The 18,327-nt window shown below is 45.2% G+C and overlaps 1 protein-coding gene across 2 annotated transcripts; it reads right to left on the bottom strand.

Moving 5' to 3' along the window:
- Positions 1 to 1,455: 1,455 nt before the first annotated feature.
- Positions 1,456 to 18,169, bottom strand: HSCB (HscB mitochondrial iron-sulfur cluster cochaperone). Of its 2 annotated transcripts, none has more exons than XM_072600070.1 (6): positions 17,830 to 18,169; positions 16,961 to 17,057; positions 16,221 to 16,310; positions 9,947 to 10,091; positions 3,682 to 3,729; positions 1,456 to 1,615 (listed from the first exon to the last, which is right to left on the bottom strand). In XM_072600070.1, exons 1-6 carry the CDS (start codon positions 18,051 to 18,053, stop codon positions 1,524 to 1,526), a joined length of 696 nt encoding a protein of 231 aa, XP_072456171.1. In that variant the 5' UTR covers positions 18,054 to 18,169; the 3' UTR covers positions 1,456 to 1,523. The 2 variants fall into 2 exon arrangements, with proteins under 2 accessions (XP_072456171.1, XP_072456170.1); XM_072600069.1 differs by having other exon boundaries at positions 16,958 to 17,057; positions 17,830 to 18,122.
- Positions 18,170 to 18,327: the final 158 nt, after the last annotated feature.

An 18,327-nucleotide genomic window follows, 5' to 3' on the forward strand; every position in this document is an offset into this window, starting at 1 on the left:
CTCTCTCTTCTCATCTTAATCTCCTGGTCCCACCATTCATTACTCATTCCCCTTCAGTCCTTCCTAAGCATTCCTCTGAATCTCCAGGCTCTGCCACCATGATTCAGTGGTCTTCCTACCCTGGAACATACCCCCTCAAGTCAACCCCCTTCTCCTATTGGTGAGTTCTTTCCAGGGCCTCAATTTTAGAAATGAATCAAGGCAGACCACATTTCATTTTTGTTCCTCTCTCTCCTCCAGTCTATGACCTACTTTTCAGCCCCCTTTTGGGTATGACCTTCCTCCATCACAATGTAAACTCTTTGAGAACAGGATGGTCTTTTTTTTTTAATTTGATAGTTTTATTTTTTCCCCCGACTACATGTAAAGATAGTTTTTCAACATGCATTTGTTGTAAAATTTTGAGTTCCATATTTTTCTTCCTTCCTCCCTCCCCAAGACCACAAGCAATCTGATAGAAGCCGCATATCTACAATCACGAGGGACCCTGTTGGCGTCTGTATTGCCTGTGCTTAGTTTAGCAGCACATTTGTTCAGTGTTTTCAGGTGTGCCCTGACCTCATTTGGGTTTTCTTGGCAGAGACACTGGAGTGGTTTGCCATTTTCTTTTCCAGTTCATTTTACAGATGAGGAGACTGAGGCAAATAGGGTGAAGCGACTTGCCCAAGATCACACAGCTAGGAAGTGTCTGAGGCTGCATTTGAATTCAGGTCTTAAATCCAGGGCCAGTGGGTATTCACTCCACTGTGCCACCTGCTGACCCTTAGCAGCATTCTAAGGGCTTATAAAGATTTATTGCCTATTGCTAGCTCCTTCCCTCTGGGATCCCCTCATCCATGTATGTACAGAGCACTTGCCGTTGTCTCTCCTATCAGACAGTAAAGCTCCGGGAGGTCAGGGGGTGGTTTGCAGTTTGTTTGCTTTTCTATGTATCTCCAGTGCTGAGCGTAGTGCCAGGCACACATTAGCTGCTTAATAAATGCATGTTAAATTCTTGTTGACTTCAATTAGTTTAACCTGCAGCATTCCCCAAATGCAGTATACTTTTAAAGAATTGATTCAACTAAAAAAAAAATTTCATTTGGAGGTAGCCTATTGTGATAGAAAGGGCACAGGCTCTCTAGAGTCAGAGGGCCTAGGTTCCAGTCCCATCTCTGACACTAGCTATGCGACCTTGGGCAAGTCCTTTCCCCTCCCTGGGCCTCAGTTCCCTCCTCTGTGAAATGAGGAGATTAGATTCAAAGATCCCTCCCAGTCCTGACATGTTCTATTCTCAGGCCCCTCCCAACCTTGATATTCCCTATTGGCCCCTCCCCACTCTGACATCCCCTGTTCTAAGATCCTTCCCAAGCTATGACATCCCTTGTTCTAAGGGCCCTTCCAGGTTTCTTTCATGTTATGTTGTCAGGTCAAAATAGGTGTTTAGCACACATATTCCCAATCTACCAAAACACATAAGGAAAAGCATCTATACAAGAATTTAATGGAAACAAAGACAGTATAAAGTTGCCATCCATCTCCAGTTAGGATGAGGTCTTCTTTAGTTTTACTTTTTCATCTAAATTTACAATGTATTTCATTTTTTTTAAAAGTTCCTTGGCTCTCTGAAGATCACCTGAAATTAAGTGGACACATGACAGTGAGATCAAGGCTTCATTTTAGCCAACTGTTCCCAGGCAGGTGGAGGTGCCAGTACCACAGGCCCAGGCTTCTTCTTGCTCTTCTAGGTCTGCATACAGCCCCTGGAACCTGTCCCCTCCTCCCATCTTTCAGGGAGGCTAAACTTCAGGGCAAAAAGGCTGGGACCTTTCAGAGGTAAGAGGAGGTGGGAGAGAAGCCAGGGTATTAGTGAGCCAGTGTATGGCTCAGAATTTCCAGGGATCTTGGCAGTGTGTGTGGGGGAGTGGACAAAAACTGGGTGGCACAGGTATGGGCAGAAAGTGTTACAAGTCCCTCCTTCCCATCTGCTGGTAGAGGGAGGCCTGGGTTTTGGACCTTTTGGATTCAGAGTTTGAGTCAAAGTCCTGGCTGCCCTGCCCTGGTTATGTCTCTGTTGATTCTATAAAAGCAACCTCAATATCCTCCTCTGATAAGGCTTTTCCCATGTGTGTATCAAGACCTCAGGAGGTTCCCTGGTATACCATCATGACTGCTCTGCTTAGTGACTCTTCTATCACCATGATCAAGAAGATTGTCAAAAAGGCTGACACATGTTGGCCAAAGGTATCCAGCACCAGACTCAAAGGGTGATATGGAGGGAGTGTTGAATGGGGAGTCAGGGACCTGGGTTCAAATCTTGGCTCTATACCACCTGTGATCATGGAAAGGCCTTTGGGTCCTTATCTGTAAAACGAGGGGTTGGTCTTGTTGGCCTCTGAGGTTACTCCTGGTTCTAGATTTAAGATCCCCGCTGGTGGCTTTGCTCCTCAGTGACCCTGTGCTGATCACCTGGAGCCCCTATGTCTTGGAGAGAGCCTCCAGGACTCTGAGGAGTATGAAGGTATGAAGAGAGACTATTGTCTACATCAGGACTTGTTAACGTGGGTCCCTGAGCTTGTTTTTAAGAAAAATATTTTTGATAATTGCATTTCAATATTGTTACTTTCCTGTGTAATACTATGGGCTTCATTTTATGCATTTAAAACCAAGATTTTGACAGGGGTCTTTTGGCTTCCTAGAGGACCAAAAGTATTGTGGACCCCTCCCCCCTAAGATGAACAGCCCACTGTGCTAGTCCACTGGTAGTTTTATTTTGAACAGACAAGGAGCTGGTCTAGAAACGAACTGGAGGAAGAGTGAGCTGGATTGGGGAATCCACATGGGAAGCTGGGCAGAGCATTCAATGAGCCCCATCTGTTTTCTTAAGCAAACCTCATCTTTTTTCATACAAATATTTCCTGGTTGACAGTCTATTGCTGTGATTGATAGACCACCAGTATTCTGAAGAATCACAATTTGGTGATTCTTTGGTGACCCACAGGGTGATGGAAAGACACAGTATCTTGGCAACCTACAGCAGATGACCAGTTGTGATTGTCTAGCAAGGATGGGCATGGATGGGATTATTTATCACCCAGGAGATGATCAGAAAAGGAGGTGTGCCTCTCACTTAGTAACAGTGAAAGATAAGAGATGGGCAGCCCAAGGGATGCCCTGTTACCAGTCTCCTGTGAAAAGGCCCAGAGGAAGGCCTTGTCACAGTGGGATTTATGGGAAGACATGGGCAAAAGGTGCCTGGGGTGAGGACGGAAAGAAGGGTTGTGATCTACAGTGCTGGAATAAGACTCCACATCAATGGCATCTGGGTCTAGAGCAAGTCCCTGCCTCTCTCTGGGCCTCAGTTTCCCTGTCTGAAAAATGAGGGAGTTAGACCTCCTCCTGGTTCTGAATCTATAGTCTTCACAACAAGGCCATGGATCCACACTTGACAGAGCAGGAGACCAAGGACCCAGAAGGCCCATAGCCTGGCCCATGGTCCATGGCTGTTAAGGCCTGGGCTGGTCTTTGGTTCCCAATCCAGGGCTTCCTCCATACTCACTGGTCTGTCTCTCTTGCAGTTACTTACTTAGCACTAGGCTGGAAACCCACTAGTCCTTCGATACTTTACTGAATGACTGCTTAGATCTCATTACTAGCAATGCACTCCCATGGTAAGGAACTTGGAGGAATAAATGGATGTACCTTGTTTGAAAGCTTTGCCTAAATCTTCAGTCAATTCTTTCTCCCCAGCTGGAAGAGAAAAAAAAACACAGTTTTGGATTTAGAAAGGCCTAGGATGAATACACAGGATGGGCATAACCAGAACTATGGAGCTGTCAGTGAATGTGGAAATGGGGCCAGCCCGAACAGAACCAGAAACATGGGACCTGGCTGGTGGGAAGAACATTGGAGGACTCTCTTCCCAACATCACAGGAAGATGGGAAAGGTGGGAGGGGGCTGGGATATGAGGGGCTTTTAAGGTCAAATAGCACTTTGTGTTTGGTCCTGGAGGCCATAGGGAGCCTCTGGAGTTTAATGAGTAGAGGGTGACATGATAACACCTGTGCTTTAGGAAAATCGTTTGGAGGCTGAATGGAAGATTGGCTAGAGTGGGAGGATACCCGAGGCAGGCAGCACCCCCAGCAGTGATGGTGGTAGTCTAGTTGGGAGATGATAAGAGCTTGCAACAGGGGGTGGGAGCAGGGTCAGAGGAGAGAAGGGGGTGTATTCCAGAGATGTTGTGGAGGTGAAATCCACAGGCCTTGGTGATAGCTTGGAAATTGTGGGGAGCGATGAGAGACAGTGAGGAGACTAGGATGGGACTGGAAGGATGGTGGTACACTCTATAGTAATGGAAAGGTAGGGAGGTAGGGCAGGGAGGGTTCTGGGGGAAAGATAATGAATTCTTTTTTGGACATATTGAGTTTAAGGTGTCTACTGGACATCCAGTTGCAGATGTCTGAAAGGCAGTTGGAGATGCAAGATTAGAGACTCAGGTAGCAAAGACCTTCAGGGGCCACTGAGCCTGACCCTCTCTTTAACAGGCGGAAGTGAGAGGAGGCAGGTCTGGACTGTCTCCACAAGTACTCTATGACAATGAAAGGCGGTAAGCTTCCCAATGCTTCTGGTGCTCAGGTGAAGCCTGGGGTGTTTAGTGAGATGGAGGGCAGGCTCAGGTGACCTCACCTGAAAAGACTCTTATATGCTAAGAAGAAAGATCATATTGAAGCATCACCCAGGAAAACACAGACCTAGAATGTGTTCAGTGTTCTAGTTAAAGCCCAGCAGAGATGGCGGCCAGGCTTCATTAAACACCTCAAGAAAGCTGTGTCTGGAAGACCAAACCCCACAGTGAGGTTCTCAACATCAACACTGTCATCCTGGAAAGAATGGAAAGTTTCACAATGAGCGAATTTCCCAGACAATAATAATAAAAGATATTTGGAAGGTGTTACCGGAAAGAGAACAATAATAAATGGAAAATGGTATACAGATTGATCAGTGTTTCTGGCACTCTACTCTCATCATGAAGGAAGGTGGAACCACTCCCTGTAGGCCAGGCCTGCACAACATGTGGCCCTCTGGCCACTTGCAGCCCGCCAAACCTGTGTGTTAAGCTGGCCTGTTTTATATCCTTTACATTTTTCCATGCCACCTGAAGCCCGAAATCTTTTTGTAGGCTGCTTGTGGCTTGCAGGCCTGCTTTAGATGGTAACAGCCTAGCCCCAAGGAGGGCTGTAATGGGCCTCCAGAGGAGGAGGTGGAAGGAGCAGTGGGATGAGAAGAGGCCGAAGCAAAGGAGACCCAGATCAGAGAAGCATGGAATGATCTCCATGAACTGATGCAGAGAGAAGTCGAGAAGTTAGCAGAGCCAAGGAAACACTACACGCAGTGACTACAACAGGCACACTGTTTGATGACTAACTTTGATAGACTCAGCTCTTCTCAGTAATGCAAGGACCCAAGACATCTCCAAAAGACTCATGATGGAAAGTGCTGTGCACGTCCGGAGAAAGACCGATGAACTCTGAATACAGATGGGAGGTGGAAGCTGACTATTTTCTCTCTCCTTTTTGTTTTGTTTTTTCTTTCTTGTGGTTTCTCCCATTCATTCTAATTCTTCCTTACGCGATTAATGTGAAAATGTTTAATAAGAATGTATATGTGGAGCCTTTATCAGAATGCACGCTGTCTTGGGAGGGAGGCAGAGAAAACTTAAAACTCAAAAAAATGGCTCTAAACAAACTCTGGAGCTGCAGAACCCACAGAATGACAGAGTGAAGCAAATCTCTAGCCCAAGACAGCCTGGAAGGTCACAGGAAGTGTCAATCATGCCATGCAGGGGGCAGTCCAGTGTGGGCTGTGCTAGCACAGACAGGACTTGAGCAGGCCTTAGGGAGACCAACTACACCTGTGGCAGTTTCCAGACTTCAGGAACCAAAATGCCAAAGGCAAATTGGAAGGTCAGTGGAAAAGGCCTGAGGGGCCAGTGTGGGAAAGTGGCGTGGTCCGGCCCCAGCCCCAGGGTGGCAGAGGGGGAAGGGAGTGGAGGAACCCACAGCAACCACATCAGCAGCAGGGGCAGAGACAGTGACTGTTTCTGGAGCTCTAGAACCACAGGTTGTGAGGGCATCTTACAGCTGACAGTACACCCCACTACCCCACTAGAAGCAGAGATCTACCTTAACAAAGGGCTCAAAAGTCAAGTAAACAGCTGGGGAAATGAGCAAAAACCAAAAGAAGAATCAGACTACAAAATCTTACTTTGGTGACAAGGAAGACCAAAGCATGCAAACAGAAGAAAACAAAGTCAAAGCTCCTCCATCCAAAGCCTCTAAGAAAAATATTAATTGGTCTCAGGCCATGGAAGAGCTCAAAAAGGATTTTGAAAATCAAGTAAGAGAAGTAGAGCAAAAATTGGGAAGACAGATGAGAGTAATGCAAGAAAATTATGAAAAATGAGTTAACTGCTTGTTAAAGGAGACCCCAAAAATTGCTGAAGAAAATAACACTATAAAAAATAGACTAACCCAATAACAAAAGAGATCCAAAAATCCAGTGAGGAGAAGAATGTCCTAAAGAGCAGAACTGGCCAGATGGAAAAGGAGATCCAAAAGCTCACTGAAGAAAAGAATTCCTTGAAGATTGTAATGGAGCAGATAGAAGATTTATGAAAAATGAAAAAATTAGAAAACCAAATCAAAGGAATGAAAAAAATAGCAATGTGAAACATCTCAATGGAAAAACAAATGACCTGGAAAATAGATCCAGGAGAGACAATTTAAAAATGATGGGACTACCTGAAAGCCATGATCAAAAAAAGAACCCAGACATCATCTTTCATGAAATTATCAAGGAAAACTACCCTGATATTCTAGAACCAGAGGGCAAAATATTGAAAGAATCCACCAATCACCTCCTGAAAGAGATCCAAAAAGAAAAACTCCTAGGAATATTGTAGTCACATTCCAGCGTTCCCAGGTCAAGGATAAAATATAGCAAGCAGCTAGAAAGAAAAAATTTGAGTATTATGGAAATGCAATCAGGATAACACAAAATCTAGCAGCTTCTACATTAAGGGACTGCAGGGCTTGGAATATGATATTCCAGAAGTCAAAGGAACTAGGACTAAAACCAAGAATCACCTACCCAGCAAAACTGAGTATAATACTTCAGGGGAAGAAATGGTCATTCAATGAAATAGAGGACTTTCAAGCATTTTTCATGAAAAGACAAGAGTTGAATAGAAAATCTGACTTTCAAACACAAAAATCAAGAGAAGCATGAAAAGATAAACAGGAAAGAGAAATCATAAGGGACTTACTAAAGTTGAACTGTTTACATTCCTACGTAGAAAGATAATATTTGTAATTCTTGAGACTTCTCTCAGTACTAGAGTAGTTGGAGGAATTTTATATATATATATATATAGACAGAGGGCACAGGGAGAGCTGAATAGGAAGGGATGATATCTAAAAAAATAAAATTAAGGGGTGAGAGAGGTATATATTAGGAGGAGAAAGGGAAAAATAGAATGGGGCAAATTATCTCTCACATAAAAGAGGCAAGAAAAAGCTTTTTCAATGGAAGGGAACAGAGGGGAGGTAAGAGGGAAAAAGTGAACCTTACTGTCATCACATTTGGCTTAAGGAGGGAATAACATTATACTCAATTTGCTATGAAACTCTAACTCACACTACAGGAAAGAAGAGGACAAGGGGATAAGTATGTGGGGCGTGGCAGAAGGGAGGGCAAATGGGAGGAGGTGTAATTAGAAGTAAATATTTTTGAGGAGGGATAGTGTCAAGACAGAGAATAGAATAAAAGGGGAGCAGGATAGGATGGAGAGAAATATAGTTAGTCTTCTACAACATGACTTTTATGGAAGCCTTTTGCATAACTGCACATGTATAACATATATTGAATTGCTTGCCTTCTCAGTGGGGATGGGTGGGGAGGGAGGAAGGGAGAGAAGTTGGAACTCAAAATTTTAAAAACGAATGTTAAAAATTGTTTTTACATGCAACTGGGAAATAAGATATATAGGCAATAGGGTACAGAAATCTATCCTGTCCTCCAAGGAAGTAGAGAAAATGGGGATAAGAGAAGGGAGGGAAGTGATAGAAGGGAGGGCAGATTAGGGGAAGCAGTAATCAGAATTCATTCTGTTTTGGGGTGGGTGGAGGGGAGAAATGGGGAGAAAATTTGCAACTCAAAATCATGTGGAAGTGAATGTTGAAAACTAAAATTAAATTAATCTAAGGAACAAAAAATAAATGAGAGAAACAGGGAACATATGCCAGCTGAAAACATTCCCTGTCACAACGCATGCCCTTCACAAAAGACAAGTGGAAGAGAGATGTCCTTGGATGGAGAGTCCTTCTTGATATCTCCATTTGGGGGTGACATGGTGCCCGACAGCAGCAAGCCCCAGAACAGCCAAGATCCCCCGCAGTGAGAGCCAAGGAGATCAGCCTGATCAGTCACAGGAAAAAGCAAAAAAGATTAAAAAAGCCTGTGCCTCAGCATGTTTGTTCTGGACAAACAATGAGCTGGGATGCTTTGAGGCCTGGCTCACATCACAAGACAACAGGCTCTGAAGGGTCAACCCGAGGGGTGACCCCCAAGGGTAACAGAGGTTCACAGTCAGGCAGCAGGCACTTCGAGGAGATCATGTCTTCCCAGAAGAGGAAGTGGAGCTTAGGGGCTGCGATCTCTTGCATTTGTGGAGGTTTCCACCTGATCTTGCCTCACCTCCCCTCACCCCCACAACCTCCTGAGACAGTCAAGGCAGATATTATGAGCCCTTTTTACAGATGAGGAATCTGAGACCATGCCGCTAAGAGATGGCAGAGCACAGACATAATCCACTTCTCCTGCCCCACACTCTCTGTCCCTGCTTCTACCAGTCATGTTCTCCCATTCCTAGCTGTGGTTTCTCTACTTCTGTGGTCTGGGAAACCAGGGAGTGAAGCCTGTTGAACACTATACCTGTAAGAATAATGATAACACGAACAGCTGTATTTACATAGCACTTTGCCAATATGATCTCATTTGATCCTCACAAAAGCCCTGGGAGAGAGGGGCTGCTATGATCCCCGTTTTACAGAATAGGAATCATCTGTCTGCAGACAGAGGTGTAGTGACAAAGCTAGTCAGCATCTGAGGGCAGATCTGAACTCAGGCCTGTCTGTTTCCAAGTCTGATGCCCTCTCTACAGTGCCACCCAGCTGCCAAGGGAGGAAACTACCTCCAAATGCGAAGCTTCTGTGGAAGAACATAGAGCTCTATAACAACAGGGTCTTAAGGACCATTGGGTCTGATGGCCCAAGAGCAAGGAAGACCCAAGCCCAGACAACTCTGTGAGACTCCATTGTTGAGAAGGTGACTCCCTGCATTGGCGGATGGAATTTCCTCACTCAGGAGCTCTCGACATTGGTCCAGTCCCCACCCCAATTTTTGGTGCTCAGTCTGTTCCCTTTCATGTCCATGGTCAAAAAGGTTTGTATGGCCAAAAGTCTGACCTTCTTCACCCGACCGTGGAGAAAACCATGTCCTGATCTGTCTGGCCAGGAGGTAATTTTCTGCCTATACACTGTGTTGAGAGTTGGGCTCCCAAGCTTCTCCCAGACCCTGGAACTGCCAAGCACAGGCTCAGGGTCCACATTTGCCTGCTAAAATCTCGATCCACTCAACACCCCATGGGGGAGCTAGTGGCCTTCTGGTCTGACCCCCAAATAGAGGGATATGTGCATGTGTGGGGGGACACATAGCTGTGCAACACTAGGCAAGTCGCTTTGCCACTCTGTGCCTCAGTTTTCTAATCTGTAAAATGGGGAGGACCAGGCCCCAGGGCCCTGGTGTGTGGACTGCTCTGCCAACTCTGAAGCCCTGTCATTGTCAGTCATCCTTCCTGCTCTGCCCTCAGAGTGCCACTCCCTGGAGACTCTACACAGACTCTCTTACCTCTAATAAAGGCTTCAATCTCTTTGGTTTCTGCCTCACTTTGAGCTTCACTGAGTTTCTCATTGACCTCCATGATTTCTCCGAGAAACTCCAGGTCCATGTCGCTGTCTGTGCCTTCTGAGATCTCTATACCCTTGAGCTTCAGCTGTTGGGGAGCAAAGATGCAGTAAAGACACGGTCTGGCTTCAGAAATGGGGCATGGGGTCTGGAGGCTGAAGAGCTGTGTTTGAGCCCCAGAAGGTCAAATTCCACAACATTGCCGTTAATCCTGCCCGATTCCTCCTCTCCTCACATGTAAGGAAATGAACAGAAATCATTTAAAAAGGCAACTGGGGCAAAGTGTCCTTTTCAGAGCAAATGACTCCTTCTGGCAATGTCTCAAAGACAATTTGGCAAGTGATGTGCCCCAGGGATCTGAGCTTAGCCCTATACCATTTAACATTTTTATCAATGACTTGGTTAAAGGCAGAGGGAACATGCTCATCAGATCTTGGTGGGGGGCCTGCACAAAGTTGGGAGGGAGAGCTAACACAAAGAAGGATGATCAGTATCCGAGAAAACTTGAGAGGTTGTCAGGCATTGGGCTGAATCTAAGGAGATGAAGAAAATCATTAGATCATAGATTCAGAGCCCAAAGGGTCCCATTTTACAGATGAGGAATCTGGCCCCAAAGAGGTTAAGAGACCTGCCCAGGGTCATCCAGTTAGTGACTTGTCTGAGACAGGAGTAGAACTCGGGTCTTTCTCACTCTAAATGCAGTCCCATAGCCATTAAGCCGTACTGCCTGAAAAATTTTTTTACATTTATTTTTAGTTTACAACATTTAGTTCCACAAGCTTTCGAGTTCCAAATTTTCTCCCTTTCTTTCCCCTCCCCTCTCTTTCCCCCTCCCTAAGACAGCATGCAATGTGCTATAGGCTCTCCCGCTATATACGTTCACATTAAACATGTTTTCACATTAGTCATGTTGCAAAGAAGAATTAGAACCAACAGAATGGACTATGAGAAAGAAGAGACAAAACAAAAAAGGATAGAAAATAAATAGTCTGCTTTTATCTGTGTTCAAACTCCACATTTCTTTCTCTAAATGTGGATGGCATTTTCTGTCATGAGTCTTTTGGTGCTGCCTTAGAATCTTGCACTGTTGAGAAGAGCCAAGTCTACCAAAGTTAGTCATTGAACATTGTGGCTGTTACTGTGTATAATGTTCTCCTGGTTCTGTTCCCTTCACTCAGCATCAGTTCATCTAAGTCTTTCCAGGTTTTTCTGAAATCCACCTGCTCATCATTTCTTATAGCACAATGGTATTCCATTACATTCATATACCACACCTTGTTGCCCAAAATACAAAAGAGAAAAATGAAATGAGGTGGCAGTGACCTGACTAGATGCCTAGAAAAGGCACTGGATTTTAGTTTTTATTGATTTTTTAAGTTTTAAAATTTATTTTAAACCTAAATATAAAATAAGAAAAGAAAAAAAACATGGCCATGTACACAGAAGAACATAAGAGAGGATTCAATTTAAAGCACTAAATTTCCATTTCAAGAAAACCTATTTAATAAATACTACACATTGTTTTCAAAGCTATCTTTCCTTTGTTTCCCTGTAGGTTTTCTTTTGTTCTCTGCTGTGCCCTTTTACTTATTTTTTCCCCTTTCCCCCCAAGAAGGCTACAATTAAGCAGGAATACACATACCAACACATATGTATATATACACATACATACATATACATGCACATATACACATACATATACACAGACATCTATAAATAGACACACATATATGTAAGGCTGTATCATGTTCATCTTCACTTGTCATCTGTTTCTCTGAAGGTAGAGAGCATTTTCCTTCTTAAGTCCAATTCTTTCCATGTTTTTCTAAATCAGCCAGCTCCTCATTTCCTATTCCCAGCAATATTCCAACCCAATCACATTGTATATGAGAGACTGTCTGCGAAAGTTTTCCCCAATTTTCTGCATTCCTTCTATTCTTGACCACATAGATTTTATTTATATAAGAAAATTTTAATTTCATATAATCAAAATTATCTATTTTACACTTCCACAACGCTCTCACCTTAAAATACGCTTAAACTATATTAGCCTGATACAGCTAAACCTAGTTCTTTCACATAATTTTCCCCTGGTTTCCTTGAAATTCCTGATCCTCTGATCTTCCAAATGAATCCTGTTATTTTTTCTAACTCAGTAAGATAACTTTTGAGTAATTTAATTGGGATGGCATTACATAAATAAATTAGGTAAAACTGTCATTTAAAAAATTATATTTGCTTTGCCTATACATAAACAATAATTATTACCTCAATTATTTAGATCTAATTTTATTTGTATAAAAGGTGTTTTGAATATATATTCATATAGTTCCTGTGTCTGTTTTGGCAGGTATACACTAAAGTTACTGTCTAGTTATTTTAAATAGTACAAAACAATACGGAATTAAATTGTAGTCTCATTTTTCTCTTTTGATTAAATTTATTTTAGCTTCAACTTTGTCCAAGATCATGATTACTACCTGTTTTTTTACATAATAAATTCTACTCCTGATCTCTATTTTATGTTTGTGTGTATCATTTTAATAGCATTTCCTGAAAGCAATATGTTGTTGAATTCAAATTTTTAATCTGCTATCAGTTTCCATTTTATGGGTAAATTCATCCCATTCACATTCTAAGCTATAATTACTTGTATATTTTCCTTCTTCCTGTTTTTCCTCACTATCCTTTCCACCCTCTTCCTGTGACCCTCTTCACTCCTCTACTTTATTTCTACCTGCTACCCTTCCCTCCTATTCTTTAACCTAACCCCCCATGAATCCCCTCCTTGTCTTCTCCCTCCTCCCCCGACCTATCCCTTGGCCCTCTTGTTTCTTTCTGAATTTAGAAGACTTTTAAACATACATACATACATAGATACACATGCTATATGTGTGTATACACATACATTTCCCTCTTTACCTCATTCCTGTTAATCTACACACCCTTCTATAACTGACCTTATCCTGTTCCTTCACCCTCTTATTTCTTCATAAATTTAGAAGACGCATATTCTTCTAAATGTTTATGTTGTCCTCTCTTTAACCCAGATCTGATGTGGGTAGGGCTCCAGCACTACCAGCCCCACTCCCCCATCTGATTCCTCTGTATCAGTGCTTCTCTCGCCTTTCATTTGTATAAGATAATTACTCTTTTAATGTTTCCCCATATTTGGCTTTTTGGAATCACATCATACTCAACTCTACCTCAATCTTTCTTTCAAACTACCCAATTATTAATGGCAATCTTATGCATACAGTTTATATTTCCACATATAAAAAGAAAACAATTTGTCCTTATTATGTACCTTATAATTGGTCTCTGATGTTTACCTTATATTTTTCCTGGATCTTGTATGTTAAATTTTCTAATAAGTTATGGTCTTTTTGAGACAAAATCCTGAAAGTCTGCCAATTCATTGAATAGCCATTTTCTTTTTGTTCAGGATTACACTTAGCTTTGTTGGGTGTGATATTTTTGGCTGTAACCCCAATTCTTTTCTTTTTTGATATATAGTGTTTCAAGAACTGTGATCTTTTAATTTAGCCACTAATTCTAATTGTGGCTCCACACAATTAGAATTTTGTTTTTCTTGTTACTTGTAATATTTTCTCCTTAACCTGGGGATTTTGGAATTTGGCTATGATATTCCTGTAGGTTTTCATCCTGGGATCTCTTCCAGGTGGTAAAAAGTGGATTTTTTTTTTCTATTTCTACTTTCTTGTTCTAAGACTTTAGGGCAATTTTATTTGATTATTTCTTGTATTATTGCATCAGGATTCTTTTTTTTGATCTTAGCTTTCAGGTAGTGTGATTATTTTTATTTTTTCTCTTCTTGATCTGCTCTCCAGATCAGCTGTTTTTTTTATGAGATGTTTCACATCCTCTTCTATTTTTCATTCTTTTTATTTTGCTTTATTATTTCTTGGTCTCTTATAACACTGTTGGCTTCCCCTTGCCCAATTCCAGTCTTCAAGGAGTTGATTTCTTCCTTCAGATTCTGGATCTCTTTTTCCTTGGCTGACTTTCTTTTCATAATCTTCCTGGAATTCTTGGATTGTTCTTATTCTTTTTAAAAACAATTTCTGTAATTTCTCAGATTCGATTTTTAAAGTCTTTTTTGAATCCTAAGAATTCTTTTTGGGCAGGTGACCATTTGATGTTACTCTGTGAGGTAGGAGAGGCTTTTTTGCTTTGGTATCCTCCTCTGAAGATGAAGCCTGGTCCTCTCTCTTCCCATTGTAACTGTCTATAGTTGGGTTCTTTCTCCTTTGCTTCCTCATTTTTGTTTTGTTTTATTTTTAACAGCTTGTTATTATAATCACCTCTAGTCCTGGGGTGTGGGGGATGGTGTCTCTGGTCCCTCTTACTATTGTTTTTTGAAATTTGTCCTGTGCCCAAAGTCTGCACTCCTTTCCTGCTCCAAACCACAGCCAGGCACCCCTATGCACACTATGCTGGAAATGCACTTGCTCTTTGTGGACCCTCCAGTGGCTATATAACCTCCAGTTCTCCCCTCTGGCCTAGAATCACAACCAAGAACTTGGCTTTCCTGTAAGTGCTCACAAACAGCAGCATCCTACCTCACTGCTTCTGCATTAACAGGTCGCTGCTGGTTTCTTCCCACCCAGGACCATGTCTTGGTAGCATAATTGGGCCTGGAGTCCCTTAGCAGCAGAAGTTCCTTCAATCTTTCCTTACTAGGATGTCTGACCCCTCTCCTCCCCCGCCCTGCTATCTGTGAGGTGAGAATGCCTGTGACTGAGGCTGGGGCCACCTCTCAACCCAGCTGTCACCAAGGCTTTGTGGATTGTTGTTTCAGCAGAGACATTCTAGAGGTGTTTACACTTCACTCAGGTAGAACCTCCCAACCTCAGTCCTGCAGTCTTTCTTTGGATCTTCTCTAGTTGTCCCAGGAAGACCACTGATCTGCCCCAATCTCCTGTTTATTTTTGCCACTCTTATGTTCACCCTGAGGTACTGTTTTGTTTTGTTTGTGGAGGAAATCTGGAGAGCTTGGAATTTTCAGACCTACTCTGCCATCTTCCCAAGATCCTCTCCTTGCATTTCAGCGGAAGGCAAACATCATGGGTTGCCAGTGAGATGCAGCAGTTAAGAAAACTCTTGCAATCTTAAACTGGATGAAGACAGGCATCCATGGAGGGGTAAAGAAAGAGGTGAGAGTCTCCTTATGCTCTGCCCACCCCAGGCCACTATAATCATCATCATAAGACAGTGCTCTAAGGTTTGTAAGAGGCAAGGGCTGTTATTACCCCCATTTGAAAGATGAGGAAACTGAGGCAGACAGAGGTGAAGTGATTTGTCCATAGTGGCACAGCTCATAAATGTCTACGGCTGGATTTGAATTCAGGTTTCCCTGACTCCAGGCCTGGTGCTCTGTGCACTGTGGTGTCTCCCTAGGAGACAGTTCTGGTGTGATGTTTTTGGAAGGAGCCTGACAAGCTGGAGAGCATACAAAGAGGGCACGGAGGATGTTGAAGGCTCTTGAGCGTATGCCATGAAGCAACAGTCTGAAGATACTGGAGACAGTTAACATGCCTGGGAGAAGAGTGGGGTAATGGAAGATTTGTCTCCAAGAACTTGAAGGCTCTTCAGTGGAAGCTGGCAGATGCGGGGCCCAAAGGCACAAGTCACCAGAGGCCTTTATGCTAATTGTGGGGAAAGCCTCCCACCCAATGAGAACTGCTCCAGGGAAGTGCCTGTTGTACCTGGGCTATGGCTGCCCCTTCTGTGGGGGCCTTCCCACACAGGCTACACCCCGCCCCCTCATCCAGTCTTGGCCAGACATCAGTTGCTGTGCTGGACAGCCCCCAAGGGTCTTCTGGCTCTGTGTCCTGGTGCATCTCTGAACTTTCCTCATGGGGCCAAACAGCTATCTTCTGATGCTGTTGTGTGAATGGAGGAACAGACAGCCAGCCAGTTCTGCTGCCTGGCAAAGTCAGGGAGATCCAGGAAGCCACAGAGCAGGAAAACCAATCATATCAACCATGGAGGGGGTTGGAGGGGGAGGTGCACAGGGCAACGAGGGCCAGACTTGGCATCAGGAAGACCTGGCTTGGATCCTGTCTTCAATGCTTCCCAGCATCTGGGACCTGACTCAGTTAACTTACCGTTAACCTTCCCATCTCCATAAACACTCGTTGGACTTTGCTCACAGGTTGTTGTGAGCATTTGGCTAGGTTAGAAAGCAGCTTACCAGATATAAGCCTCGGCTCAGTGGGGTCAGCAGGGTCTTGTAGGCTTCGTTCACCATCGTGGAATGCTGTTCTGAGAAGTCCCTCTCAGTCTGTCAGCAGGAGAGGAAAGAAGCTGTTGTTATGGGCCCCCAAGGAGCACTAATGCCGTCAAAAATCCAATAAACATTTATCAAGGGGCCACTATGTGTGTGGTATGATCCCTGGTCTTAAGGAGCTCACTTCCTGCAAAACAAAAGATGTACTAGAAATGACCTCTGGGGATCTGTGCTATCCCATTCCCAAGCTCAATCTTGGGGCTGCCTACTGTCATCTTATATAAGTGGCTATAGTCAGAAATAAAGTATCCATACACAATGGAGGAGGGTGTCTCTGCACACTGATTTTCACGCTGTCCATCCCCTTAATTATTGTGTAGCAGTGCTCAGAGAGAGCAGGCAAGAGCACAGGTGATCAGAGCTGAGCTGACCTCACTGTTCAAAGCCCAAGTCTGGGGGAAGCCTTTCGATGTCACCTTCAAAGTGCAAGAGAAAGTTTGCTGAGGGGTGAGATTTCAGCCAGGGGCCATTGGGGTCCTGGAGCCTATGACCGCTGTGAGGCCAGAGGTCACCGTCTCAACCCCTGCTCACCTATTGATTAGCTGGAAGCCCATTACTTCCTGTCTCTGGACGTCTCTTCCAGCTCTAACTGCTGTGAACATGTGAAACCCCCAAGGTGAGTGCTGGAAGCCCTGCACCACTACCTGTGACTTCTGGCTGAAGTTATCAGGGTGGACCAGGCGCTGGAGGTGCTGGTATCGACGCTTCAGATTCTGGACATCCACTGTGAAGGAATGGCCACTGGAGAGGAAGGTGGGAGAGGGCAGGACTGAATAGAGAGCCCAGAGAGCAACCTCTCAGGAAACCAGTTACCAGCTATGTCTGTATGCCATCATTAGCCCTTTGGGGTGCCTTGCATATAGTTGGCACTAAATAAATGCTGGTTTAATTGAAATGAAACACAAAGATTGGCTTAAGTAGGGAACCTGTGAGATCAGGTCAGAGGACCTGGGTTCCAGTCCCAGTCTCCACCCTGCCCCATCACTTTGGACAATTACTAGGTTAGGTTTGCGGGAGGGGAGAGGTTCTGACCTGGCCTCTCCAGGCCTCCTTTGGGGTCATTCCGTGTCATTCCTGCACCTGCTTCCCTTGCGTGGGGTTCTAGCATAAGCTTGCAGCTCAGCACACAGAGGGGCTACCACAAGGCCCCGCCCCCAATCCATCAAGCTCCAGGCCCCGCCCCCTGCGTCAGGCCCCGCCCCCTACCCCCCCCCCCTCCCCCCCCCCGGCCTCCTCCCCCGTTTTAGGCCCCACTGGCTCTATGTCCCGCCCCTTGGAGGCTGTGGCGCCTCCAGGCCCCGCCCCCTGCCCCCCTCCCCCTCTTTTAGGCCCCACTGGCTCTATGTCTTGCCCCTTGGAGGCTAGGGTGCCTCCAGGCCCCGCCCCCTGCCTGCCCTCCTGTTGGGTCCCACGAGCTCCATGTCCCGCCCCCTAGAGGCCTCAGTGCCTCCAGACCCCGCCCCCCCGCCAGCCCTTTTGTTCCCAGTCCCCTCCTCCACAGGGAAGCCCTCACCAGTCCATGAGGCGGAAGAAGTCTGGGTCGGGGCTGGGCGGTTGCAGCGCTTGGCAGGCGGGACAGAATTGCGGATCTCCGCCTGCGTGCGCCCCCTGGCCGCCGCAGTTCCAGCAGCAGGGGGCGCCCGTGGGCGCTGAGGCTGCGTTGCCGCGGCCGCTGCTGCAGGGCCTCCCCGGGGCCCCCCATACCCTGCATAGGGCCCGGGCTGCGCCCCGCCACATCTGACTCACGACGACACCGGCCCCTTGCCTAGGTCACCCCACAGCCGGCTCTGGGCGGTGGGGGTGGGCTGCGTTCTGGCTCAAATGCAGCCAATTGATTGGTTGCTGGAACTCGGAGGCGGAGTTTCGGGCGGAGGTGGGCGGGGCGGGAGGGCCTAGAGTCCTGAGGTCTCGTGCGGTGAGGTCTTCTCAGACTACAAGGCCCAGCAGGTCTTGCGGCATGACCTTTCCGTATCCGGCGGGCTTCTAATTGGTCGAAGAGAAGCTCTGTGTC

Source organism: Notamacropus eugenii, chromosome 4 (genome assembly GCF_028372415.1).
Source record: "Notamacropus eugenii isolate mMacEug1 chromosome 4, mMacEug1.pri_v2, whole genome shotgun sequence".
NCBI classification, from domain to species: Eukaryota; Metazoa; Chordata; class Mammalia; order Diprotodontia; family Macropodidae; genus Notamacropus; species Notamacropus eugenii.